Here is a 14,011-nt window from a genome sequence, read left to right on the forward strand (position 1 = left end):
TAACATTGTCTTTCATTCTTCTTTAATATTTTGTTTCCACACACACACTAGCCATGCTTGATTTCAAATGCGAGCCTTGTTCTGGGAAAATGAAGTTTAATGCATGTGCAGAAAGTGTTGTCCAAGATTAGCCTGTGAAGTTTGCACAGGCTTGTCAGGAATAACACTATTGACCTTCACTGGATTTTTGCAAAGACGATAATTGCAGCGATTTTCCTCCTTCTTTATAAAGTACCGGTAAACGGTACTTTCCCAATCGAACGAAAATTCCCAATTTTCCAAAACGGTACTTTCCCAATCGAGCGAAAATTCCCAAATTCCCAATCGGCAACTGGAAAAATCCCAATCAGCGTCCGAATTTTTTCTCAAAACGATAGAAAGTTTCGTAAAAAAACCAACTTTCGGCGAGCGAACAAAGAAAATCGTATAGTTGTGTGTAACCACGCGCTCGATTAATTTCGGGTTTATTATTCAGCGCATTCAATCAATAGAGTTGTTACTGTTTCCGGTTCTTTTGCCAGGCAGCCAGCGTACTGTTTTACGTCGGTTTGTAACCTTATCGTAGTTTGAAATGAGTCAAAATAGCAAATATTATGCCAAAAAATCAATCGGAACCATCTATCACAGGACACATTAACAGCAATAATGATGCTGTGCAGGGAGGGATGCAAGCAACTGAGTGATGATCAAACATCAAAGATTGTTGAAATTTTCACAAAAATGAAAGAGAGAGACATTGCTTTAAAAGAGATTAAAACAACTAGTAATTGATTTGGTGTGTTCTTTATAATATTTTGTTATTTATATAAACTTTATAACTTAATGGTCATTAAGGCATGCCTGCAAATGATTATTTTAATGGATATGTTCAATTAAGTATGAACTGTATGATGTATTCAATAAGACCCAAACTTCACGACGCGATTTTCCCAATTTCAGGATATCACGACTCGATTTTTCCCAATTTTGAGGTTTTCACGACTCAATTTTTCCCAATCGGACCGGTACGGGTACTTTTCCCAATTGGACAAGGAAAATCGCTGAATTGCTTTAAACATAAAATACCATAAAAGTGTAGTGTCATTCCTCATTAGCCTGTGCAGACTGCACATTCATTAAGCCCTGTTTTCACAGAGCAAGGCTCATATGGGTAACTGCAATACTGAACCAAATTGAAAACTTTAAGCTAGAAACTGCCATATCTGACGTACAAGTCTATAACAGTTACAATAGTTTAGCACTAAAGACTCACAAAGTCTGAGGCTGTGTTTTTGACAGGTACCAACACGAGGCTTGCCAGATCATATCTTTGGCAAACAAACAATTGTCATCATGGCGCACCAATAAAGTCTACAGCCTTGAAAATGTGACATATTGTATATTTAGAAACTACTAAATTATACAAGACGTCAATTGTGATAGCTTTACATTTAGTTAGTATTTATTAGAGAGACAAAATGTGGTTAAGGACCAGTGCATTTTTGGCAGATTAGCAGCAGTAAAGTACCCAGCCCCACCTACATTGGCAAAGGAGACATCAACACACCCACAACAATACACACAACTGCTTGCACCAAGGTTAGAAACTGAATTTCATATGTAACGGAACAAAGCATTTACACTGCATTTTCTTATCATGTTTGGCATTAGTTTTGGTAACTGACTTGTTGAACATGTCAGTGAAAGCGTTTCAGATGTACACAAAAATACAGAAACAAAAATAAAATAACTAAGGAACAAATGTTTGGCACTCAATTTAATAACTGAAATCAATTTAAGTTGTTTACTATTACACATTTTTGTTTTATCAGGCAAAAGTTGAGCTATTCTTTTACCACTTAGATATGTATTTTGACGCATTTGTAGTCCCCCAGAAAGTTAATTTTGATTAAAGACTTTTCTTACAAGATTCAAGTTTTAAAGTCCAACCCTAAGATACTGATGTTCACCAAACATCATAAAACCTGAACAGACCGCAAGTTACTCTAAGGCTGTTCTGGTTTTATGCTATTGCACATTTCACTTTGCTTCTGAGTGGGAAAAGGTTTAGTGTACTTTTTACATGAATGCTAGTAAGCCAAAGACAATCAGACTTAAGCCTGTATAGACAACTGACACTAAAGTTGGAAATCAGCAATTTAGCAGGAATACTCATACATTTGCATTCTTTTCAGCTTAGAATCGAGCCTATTTTTGGAAAAACTGGACTTTTTGCATGTGTAATTAGTATTGTCCCAGATTAGCCTGTGCAGTCTGCACAGGCTAATTCAAGACAAAACTTTTCACTTTGATGGAATTTTTTTTTGCTTAAAGAAAGTCTCTTTTAAAATAAAATTTAGTTAATGCTGCAAGTGTTGTCCCAGAAAAGCATTGCAGACTGCTACAGGACTTCTAATAATCCAGGATAACTTTTAATGGAAATGACTCAAAGTATCAAATCAAAAGTTATTATTGGACAAATATAGCAAAAAATGTATTTTATTGTTCAATTAAGTGTTTTTTTCTGATGCACCATTCTCAGCAATATTGTTTCGTATTTGAGAATTAATGGCTAACCAACATTTACCAATAGTTAAATCTGTGACGGATGATATTGTTTCAAAGGTGACCTAAAGTTCAATGTCCATGGTCAATAATGCCATGCATTGTCCATGGAACTGGTCTTCAATTACCAATCTCCTTGACAACCATATGAACTGCTTTATTCTGACAAACATATAGTGGCATGTAACCTTTCTCTAACTGCTTTCAATTGCTTATTAATGTACTGACATATTTACTCCCAGTTAAGGCAAGATTTCAAGGCAGCTCATTGAAGCTGATCCACACTGTCTAGAAGCTCAAAGCCCAAAGCCCCTGAAGAATGGCAACAAAACCATAAAAAGATTTTTAATCATTTAATTACTCTGCTGAATCCGCACATTTGCCTAAGGCTACATCAACAATGAAATTATTTCATCTGTAAACTTTTTTGTAAGACTGAATTATTTTACCCTTAACTTTTTCAGTGCGGGAACCGGATTTTGAAGGCCTTTGCAAACAGTTTGGATCCAGATGAGACGCCACAGAACGTGGCGTCTCATCTGGATCCAAACTGTTTGCTATTCTGATAGTATTCTTTGAAAAAAAATCGAAGAAAATGCTAATTTTAGAAATTCAGCAGACAACATTTTAGCAGACGACAAATTTCCCAGCATGCAAAGGGTTAACTCTTTCCCACTAAGATACATGTTTTCACACATTTGTAGTCCATTAGAAAGTGATATTGAATTCAAGTAAGACCTTTCTTACTAGATTGAAGTTTTTAAGGCTTCATCTCCAATGCTTAGATACTGATGCAGGGGTTTTTCAGCACTGTCTGCGCCTCCAGAAAACGGAGGCATTCCCAATGCCAATGGACCTGATCCCAAACCGAAATTATAACAAAAATTCCCAATTTCCCACAAAAAAAAATTTTTATTTTTTTTTTTTTTTTTAGAAAGAAGTGTCTTATGACTTATGATTATTAGATTATTAATGTTCCAACTCGTCCAGCTGATGTGTATCAGTGTATCATACCAACAAGCACTAATGTGGTTGAGCGAGGATTCAGCACCATGAACCTGCTGTGCTCCCCATTTCACAGCACATTCACACAAACCAAACTTACTCATCTGATCCCAATGTTTTCCCAAAATGATCCGTTTCATATAAGCAAAAATTCCCAAAATGGACAATTTTGTCGATAAAAAATTCCCAATTTGGTCAGACTCCTTTTCCCAAAAAAGGCAGAAAAAACCCTGTATTGAGCAGCAAACAGCATAAAACTTGAACAGACTGCAAGTTACTCACAGGCTGTTCTTGTTTTATGCTGTTTGCACATAGCCATTTTCACTTTGCTTCAAAGTGAGAAAGGGTTAAACTCTAAATTTCCAGTTGTTCTATGTCCACTGTGGGATGTGTGAGAGTAAACTGTGAATTGGATCAGTATGTTACCTGGGTAATTATTTAACTAGAACAGGTAGCTTAGGGAACCCCAGTACAAACAGAAGAACAAACCGACAATAAGATTCAATGATTCCCTTTTGAAGATTTTTGCTGAGATCTAAATGATTCTTTTTATATGATAAATTTGTAGCTGACCGGAAAATTTTCATCATGTACATTATTATTACAAGCTCTATCATCTTAATGAAATTTTACATTCCAAAATAGGGGAATTGACCATTTAAAAAATGTAAGCAAATTTGGGATAATTAACTACTTAAGAGAAGTTAACCATCATGTGGGACAAATTCAAGCAAATACGTGTAGATCATATAGAGAATTGACCAATGAAAAGGGACACAAAAATAAAGCAAATTTCACTTATTTTAATTAACAAATGATGGGGAAATATGCTATCATTGGAGGGTTAATCAACTCTGGTCATCAGGGTACAAATGCGGCTAATAAATAACAATTGTTAAGTTAACCAATGAAAGTTAATAAACAAGTTAAGGTAAATAAATCAATGTATTAAATTAACCAATGCAGAAACATAAATAATTGGGAGAAGTAAAACAATGCACGAAATAGTAAACATGTGTAATTGCAAAGTAATACATGTTAAGTTGGTAACCAATGCAGGTTTGTTAATAAAGGCATGGAAATTAACCAATGCACGCAATTTAACCAACTTGGGAGGTATTGTATTTTACTGCTATTTTTTATTAAAACAAAAACACATCTGCAAGCATCTGTTTGCTAAAGACTGCAACAAGTTTACAATCAATTAATTTACAGTGCCACTAAAAGAAGCAAGTGCACCGCTCTACAAACACCTAATCACACTAAATAATTCAATTTCACTGAAATGATCTGCAGGCAATTTTTCTTCCCACCACATTTTCCTTCCTGGTCTGCTATTTACATTTGTTAACAGATTTTATTTTAGACAAATCATCTTCAAACAATTCAAAGAGATAGAAAAGGAAAACATATGATTTATTGGGTTAATGATTACCAGCATAAAATGCCCTGTCAAAGTCCCTGAATTGTTTTCTTCTAAAGCTTATTATAGTTTTGTACCACAATTAAATGTTTTGTTGCTCCAGTTCAGAGGAGATGTACTTCAGGCAAAAACATCTCTTTCAAAATCAAAGACATTTTCAGCCATCTGTTGAACCACTCAAATATTTGCTTGAGTTTAAAGAAGGTTACAAGTTGCACTACAAAATAATATTTTCTTATTATACAGAAGACAATTTATCCTCCTCCACACTCAAATTCTCTTCCTAATCTTCCTGACCTCTTAACCCTTTGCATGCTGGGAAATTTGTCGTTTGCTAAAATGTCGTCTGCTGAATTTCTAAAATTAGCATTTTCTTTGTGTTTTTTTTCAAAGAATACTATCAGAATAGCAAACAGTTTGGATCCTGATGAGACGCCACGTTCTGTGGCGTCTCATCTGGATCCAAACTGTTTGCACAGGCCTTCAAAATTCGGTTCCCGCACTGAAAGGGTTAATTAATCATCATCTCCACTATTATCATTATCATAGTAATCATTATAAAAACCATCAAACAACCATCCTGATCATCACAATTAATTATTAGAAAAGAATTGCATATCCCTGGAGGGTATGCATTCCAAATAAATTGATTGTGAATATCCTTAATACCTCATCCTAATACAAGCATTATACACCCATTTTTTCAAAGGGAGGCATACAAAACCTCATAAATCTATACCAAATCTTGTGAACAATTTGAAACCTGTCTACAAGAACATGTTCCACGTTCTGTACGTCTGAACTCCAGCTGGTATGTTTATTACTTTTGGCCAGGCCTTAAATTTTCACAAATAAATTTAAATATTATCAGACCCTCTGCTAAAATGACTACACTGAAAAACATAAAGAGGACCAAAGATCAAATCATTACCAGTCAAAACAAACAGCTAAAACAAACTTGTTTTTTTTAAAGCAACTCCCATTTTCATGAGAAGCACAACTGTTTAAATTGATGGACCAACTGACCAGTTTTAATACATTTGAGCCTAGCTTAATGCATGTATGTAAGGATTCTACCTTCAAACTGAAAATACCATTACAGCAGAAAGTGTCGTCCCTGATTAGCCTTTGCAGACTGCCCAGTTTTCCCAGAACGAAACTCAAATTAATGGGAACAGTCCAAAGTATACTGTTTTCACAGTTTAGACTGGGCTGTAACATGAAGCCATACTGTATTCACAGTTTAGACTGGGCTGAAACATGAAGCCATACTGTATTCACAGTTTAGACTGGGCTGTAACATGAAGCCATTATACTGTATTCACAGTTTAGACTGGGCTGTAACATGAAGCCATACTGTATTCACAGTTTAGACTGGGCTGTAACATGAAGCCATTATACTGTATTCACAGTAGAGACTGGGCTGTAACATGAAGCCATACTGTATTCACAGTTTAGACTGGGCTGTAACATGAAGCCATACTGTATTCACAGTTTAGACTGGGCTGTAACATGAAGCCATTATATAAAAACTTAATAACCAATATTATTGGTTTGACACTAATTTTTGTGGGTCTTCTTAACCAACCACACAACAAAATATCAAATGAACTATCCAGTGTTAAGTCTCATATCACAGAGTTCGCAAAAAACGTTGGTTCACCAGTCCTACTCAGGACTGACACAATATTTTAATTCCTCAAAAAAGTGTTCAGAAAAGATGTGAATTCTGACAATTTCAGCCCACTTCCATGATGGTCAAATTACAATTATACCGGGTTTAAGTAATATATATTGATTTGGAGCACATTAAAAACAATAAATCATTTCGAAAGTCCATATAATTAAACAATAATTATAATAATAATAAACCACAAATAATCCAAGCTCAGCTGAACTGAAAGAGATTTTCCAGACTTTCTACGAATTGTTATACTATACTACAACTCAATGGACAAAAGCATATAACAGTGAACCCTTTCCCACTTAGAAACACAGTGAAAATGGCTATGTGCAAACAGCATAAAACCAGAACAACCTGCGAGTAACTCACAGCCAGTTAAGGTTTTATGCTGTTTGCTGTTCATCAGTATTTAAGGGTTGGAAATAAAGCCTTTAAACTTGAATCTAGTAAGAAAGTTCTATAAATTAATTAGATTTTTTATGTGTCCCAATGTGTTTCTACGTTGTCAAGGGTTAACCCAAACTGGCTGGCAACAAGTGTGAATATTTTTTTCAATCGCTTTTTCTTTTGACTGCATCTTTCTTTTTTTTTTTGAATATAAAGCAAGATTTAGGCAAGACCTGCAACCTAATTTGTAGTATCCAGTCATTTCCTGTAATCGGGATTTGTTAACGTTTTGACTGTATGTCATTATTGTCAACAAATACCTGTGCTCAAACAATATTCATAATTTTGAAAGTCATGCTGAATTTTTTTAATGAATTCTATTTATGTTAAAGTTAAAAAGACTTATCTTATCTGGCAGTACATGTTTTGAGCAAATGGGCCCAGAAATGTATGTGCCACCAATGATTACCTTGCTGCTGCCACTGCTGCTGCTGTCGGTGGTTACCGTGGTTGCCATTGAATTCATGCTGCTGAGGGAACCACAGCGACCCATGGGCAGTTCATCGTAGTCACTCTCGAGCTCCCTGCAGCAAGAAAACAAGTGGGGATATAATTAACTAGAGCTTTCTATGATGAACAAGAGATGTGTTTGTCAGCAACACAATGCCCCCTATTGCACCGATTTTAAATAAAATTTCAATATATCATTTGGCAGGTTTAGAAATTATCTCCCTTTAAAAGCTTATTACTTCCCTTGGATTGTACTTTTTTACTTTTGCCCTTGAAGGATGACCTTGACCTTTCACCACTCAAAATGTGCAGCTTCATGAGATACACATGCATGCCAAATATCAAGTTGCTATCTTCTATATTGCAAACGTTATCGCAAAACTTTAACCAAGATTAAAGTTTTGGGACAGAATGACAGACAGACAGGCCAAAAACAATATGCCCCCGATCATTCGATCCGGGGGTATAAAAAGGGTAAACCAACATTTACCGAATATGGCATCATCAAATTTCAATTGAATAGCTTGAGAAATGTGGAAGTCATTGTGGACCAACATAAAGCATTTTATACCAACAGACCGATCAACCGACAAACCAGCCTACACAATCACTACAATACAACAGACTGTTTTGGGAGGTTCAAAATCATTGATTTAAGCCCTCCCTCCTTACCTCTGAATGCACACAGGCATTGGGTGGTTGTTTGAATACAGAGTAACTGATTTAAGCCCCGCTTACCTCTGAATGCGCACAGGCATGCTGATCTTGGGTGGTGGTTTGAAGACACAGTAACTGATTTAAGCCCCCCCCCCCCTTACCTCTGAATGCACACAGGCATGCTGATCTTGGGTGGTTGTTTGAACACAGAGTAACTGATTCAAGCCTCCCCCCTTACCTCTGAACGTGCACGGGCATGCCGATCTTCTGTGGTTGTTTGAACACAGAGTAACTGAGTTAAGACCCCCATACCTCTGAACACGCACAGGCATGCTGATCTTGGGTGGTTGTTTGAACACAGAGTTACTGATTTAAGACCCCCATACCTCTGAACACACACAGGCATGCTGATCTTGGGTGGTTGTTTTAACACAGAGTAACTGATTTAAGCCCCTCTTACCTCTGAACACGGACAGGCATGCTGATCTTGGGTGGTTGTTTTAACACAGAGTTACTGATTTAAGCCCCTCTTACCTCTGAACACGGACAGGCATGCTGATCTTGGGTGGTTGTTTGAACACAGAGGGCTGCTTGTCCTTGAATGCCTCATGGATGTACATCATTCGCTCCTGTATCAGCTCTCGCAGCTTTCTGACCCACACCTTAAATCATTAATGACATTTTATGGTTAAATACTTTTATATATTTTTTGAGGGGTCTAAAACTGTTATTGTCCACTTCATTAGGTATGATACTACACCTATAATCATAGCACACATTAAACCCTTAACCACTTAGATACATATTTTGACACATTTGTAGTCCTTTAAAAAGTTAAATTTAATTAAAGACCTTTCTTACTATATTCAAGTTTTAAAGGCTTCAATTCCAACCCTTAATACTGATGAGCAGCAAACTGCATACAACCTGAATAGACTTTGAGTTACTCACAGGCTGTTCTGGTTTTATGCTGTTTGCACATAGCCATTTTAAATTTGCCTGTGAGAGAAAAAGTTTGTGTCCATGGACAGACAGACGGAGGTACAGACGTTCCTGGAGAATCCAATATATAACCCACTACTTCATTGCAGGGGCACAAACAAAGGCATCTAACATGTACCTGTTTCACATCTAAGGTCTGTGCCTTCAGTACAATCTTGTACTCTGATATGGGAGCCCGTCCCGTCCACAGGGCAAACTTGGTGGCGTCTCCCTCAATGTGCTCCGTAATGTTCACCTCTGAAATCTGCAATAACAACACAACAATCCAGACATTATTACTATTAGAAGGATGTGCATACAGGGGTTTAAAAACCACCTCAGGGGAGGAAAATACCCTACCCCCCCCCTTTACAGGTTTCAATTAAACTTTTCAAATGTATATAGCAACCCATGTGAAAGAAAAAAACTAACAGGACATGAGTTCCGATAACTTTTAAAATTTACTGGACCTCACCAGATTTTATCGGACCTTATTCTTCTTTCACTAAACATCATAAAATACTTTTGAAAGAGTTTATTTTCATCATTAAGACGTTCACTATTGTTAACAATTCTAAAACAAATAAACAAAACCAAATTTGAACATGTTCGGTCAAAACATAAAGTAAACTTTTCAATTTAAAGTGAAGAAAGCTTTGTGATTTTTTTATAAATTTTCTCGATCATTGATATTTAAGCTTGAACTGGTGACTTTCTTGCCCTAGACAAAAATAAATAAATATGTACAACTTTGCTATGTTTAACAAGAGACCGTCGGAGACGGGTGATGCTCCCCAAAGGTTTTTTTGTCACAATATTGCACTATATATTCAGATAAAAGGAAACGTCTTGAGGGCACAGTAGTTGGGGGGACAAGAATTTTTTTATAGAAAATTTCAAAGGGCCATAACTCTGTGAAAAATCATCCGACCAGAACTCGCTGATAATATGCACATCTCCTCTTGGTAGTGAAGCTTCCCAAAAAAAGTTTCATTGAATTCCAGTCATTAGTTGCTGAGAAATAGCCAGGACAAAAATTGTGCACGAACGGATGCACACACGGACAGACGAAGCGGCGACTATATGCTCCCCCCAAAATAAATTATGGGGGAGCATAAAAATGAAACAAAATTAACATAATGTAAAATTACACACTTGTTAATGTTTCTTTTACTTCAATAGATTGTTTTACTTTCATATAAAACGGATTTTACCAACTGTGCAGTCTGCAAAGGCTAATCAGGGACAAACTTACCGCTTTTATGTTATTTGTAGTTTAAAGGAAGTCTCTTCTTAAAAATATCCAGTAAAGGTGGAAAGTGACATCCCTGATAAGCCTGTGTTGACTGCACAGGCTAATCTGGAAGGAACCTTTACGGAAATGAATTAAGCCTCATTTTCCTATAGCATCGCTTAAATTTTGGACTTGCCAAATTTCTCATGATTATGAAAACATGTAAGATTCTGATCCATATTGAAACTCAGAGTGGTTTCAATCAAACCTAATTTCTCAACATTGGTAAAATGTTTCAAAAGTTGACATGTTTATTTCAATTAAAAAAATATACACTGACATTTGTGCACTCACCATGAGTTTTAACTTGTACATTTACTTAAAACGAGAGTGATTTATTCACTCACCATGAGTTTGAACTTGTACTCACCATGAGTTTGAACTTGTACTCAACATGAGTTTAAACTTGTACTCAACATGAGTTTAAACTTGTACTCACCATGAGTTTGAACTTGTACTCACCATGAGTTTAAACTTGTACTCACCATGAGTTTGAACTTGTACTTGCCATGAGTTTGAACTGATGCTCACCATGAGTTTGAACTTGTACTCACCATGAGTTTGAACTAATACTCACTATGAGTCTAAACTTGTACTCACCATGAGTTTGAACTTGTACTCAACATGAGTTTGAACTTGTACTAACCATGAGTTTGAACTTGTACTCACCATGAGTTTGAACTTGATACTCACCATGAGTTTGAACTGATGCTCACCATGAGTTTGAACTTGTACTCACCATGAGTTTGAACTAATACTCACTATGAGCTTAAACTTGTACTCACCATGAGTTTGAACTTGTAAATGTACTTGGAACGATAGTGATTAATTCACTCACCATGAGTTTGAACTTGTACTCATCATGAGTTTGAACTTGTACTCACCATGAGTTTGAACTTGTACTTACCATGAGTTTGAACTTGTACTCACCATGAGTTTGAACTTGATTCTCACCATGAGTTTGAACTAATACTCATCATGAGTTTGAACTTGTACTCACCATGCGTTTGAACTTGTACTCACCATGAATTTCAACTTGTACTCACCATGAGTTTGAACTTGTACTCACCATGAGTTTGAACGTGTACTCACCATGAGTTTGAACTTGTAAATGTACTTGGAACGAGAGTGATTTATTCACTCACCATGAGTTTGAACTTGTACTCACCATGAGTTTGAACTTGTAAATGTACTTGGAATGAGAGTGATTTATTCACTCACCATGAGTTTGAACTTGTACTCACCATGAGTTTCAACTTGTACTCACCATGAGTTTCAACTTGTAAATGTACTTGGAATGAGAGTGATTTATTCACTCACCATGAGTTTAAACTTGTACTCACCATGAGTTTCAACTTGTACTCACCATGAGTTTGAATGTGTAAATGTACTTGGAACAAGGGTGCTTTATTCACTCACCATGAGTTCGAACTTGTGCTCACCATGAGTTTGAACTTGTAAATGTACTTGGAACAAGAGTGATTTATTCACTCACCATGAGTTTGAACTTGTACTCACCATGAGTTTGAACTTGTACTCACCATGAGTTTGAACTTGTAAATGTACTTGGAACGAGAGTGATTTATTCACTCACCATGAGTTTGAACTTGTACTCACCATAAGTTTGAACTTGTACTCACCATGAGTTTGAACTTGTAAATGTACTTGGAACAAGAGTGATTTATTCACTCACCATGAGTTTCAACTTGTACTCACCATGAGTTTAAACTTGTACTCACCATGAGTTTGAACTTGTAAATGTACTTGGAACGATAGTGATTAATTCACTCACCATGAGTTTGAACTTGTACACACCATGAGTTTGAACTTGTACTCACCATGAGTTTGAACTTGTACTCACCATGAGTTTGAACTTGTACATGTACTTGGTCTTCCCGTTGCTGTCCTTGGAGTCCTTGGCGAAGATGAGGCACATATCAAAGAGGAAGATGTGTCGCTCGCGGCCCTTCTTGATCAGCTGTTTGGGGTCCCACACGGTGAAGTTTTCTTGCAGGATTACCTCCCCTAGTGCCTCCAGCGAGTCCTCGAGACCCTCCAACATGGAGAGGTGCATCGCGTCGTTGGCCTTCTTGGGTACGTTCACCATCACCTCCAGTGCATCCTGGCGGTAAACAAGCGATAGAAATATGAATGTATGTATTCTATTCTCAGGGTTTTTTATCTGATTTTGGGGAAAGGGCCTGGCCTCTTTTTAATGGGGAAAAAAATCACGCAAACATCAAATTTTGGGGAAAAAAATCGGGCGAAAAGCCGGATTTTGGGGAATATAAGGAAAGTCTAAAATAATCAATTTAACATATTTTACTGTTTTTAAACAAATTCAAGGCAACAGATAATTTGATCATGCAATATTTTTGTATTTTCTACAGTGGATCAGGTTAACTTATATACATTAAAGCTAAAACCAAAAAAACAAAATTTTTTTTTTTTTTTTTTTAGGGGAAAATGAAATCTAGGGAAAAATTTACCAGCTGAGGGGAAAAAAAATCCGAGGGGAAATGGCCGATTTTCGGCGGGTCCCAAAGAAGGAAAAAAAACCTGATTCTGATCCGTAAGGCAATATTAATGATATAAAATTTATTTAGAAATCTGCACGTCTGTTGTTGGGCATGTTCACCATATCTCCTAGCATTGAACAAGTGATAGTAATATAAAATACTGTAAAATCATATGGAATTTTTGTTTTTTCAAAACATGAATTTTTAAATTTTTAAACACGATCATACATGGATTTATGATTTTTTTTAAAAACAAGATGTGTTTGTGAAACACTTTGTCCCCATATATTTGACCTTTGACCTTGAAGGATAACCTTGACCTTTCACCACTCAAAATGTGCAGTTTCATGAGATACACATGCATGCCAAATATCAAGTTGCTATCTTCAATATTGCAAAAGTGTACATTAAATGAGCGATTGTGACCCATATATTTGACCTTTGACCTTGACGAATGACCTTGACCTTTCACCACTCAAAATGTGCAGCTCCATGAGATCTACATGCATGCCAAATATGAAGTTGCAATCTTCAATATTGCAAAAGTTATGGCAAATGTTAAAGTTTGACCAAACAAACAAAGCAACAAACCAACAGACAGGGCAATAACAATATGTCCCCCACTATAGTGGTGGGGGACATAAAAACCCAATTTGCTTTCTTCATTTTCCAATGAGACTGTGTTTATTTCTTGGATCTGTCAACCAAATGCATCAATGAAAATCACAGACCCAATAATAATAATATTGATTTTACAGAATGTTTTATTTTGGTAAAGTAAGGCAATGTAGATAATTAATTAATTATATAATGCCTCCTTTCTGTATTTACAAAAAGAAGTAATTTCAAGCGAGTATATTGCCTTGAACACCCAGTATGTATGTCTTTTAAATGCCAGTTTCATCTTCATTTGCAGCTTTCAAATTTTTTCAAGTATTTGCTAACATTGTTACTTAACAAGTACTATTTCTTTCAATGATGTATATACTCCTTAAAATAACCATTTT

The 14,011-nt window shown here is 36.2% G+C and overlaps 1 protein-coding gene across 1 annotated transcript in view; it reads right to left on the reverse strand.

Moving 5' to 3' along the window:
* Positions 1 to 14,011, reverse strand: part of LOC127848151 (triple functional domain protein-like) — a 336,129-nt gene that overhangs the window by 201,689 nt on the left and 120,429 nt on the right. Inside the window, 4 exon segments of the mRNA XM_052380451.1 lie at positions 7,513 to 7,627; positions 8,745 to 8,872; positions 9,331 to 9,456; positions 12,347 to 12,607. Coding sequence (XP_052236411.1) covers positions 7,513 to 7,627; positions 8,745 to 8,872; positions 9,331 to 9,456; positions 12,347 to 12,607 — 630 coding nt within the window.

Source organism: Dreissena polymorpha, chromosome 10, assembly GCF_020536995.1.
Source record: "Dreissena polymorpha isolate Duluth1 chromosome 10, UMN_Dpol_1.0, whole genome shotgun sequence".
NCBI classification, from domain to species: Eukaryota; Metazoa; Mollusca; class Bivalvia; order Myida; family Dreissenidae; genus Dreissena; species Dreissena polymorpha.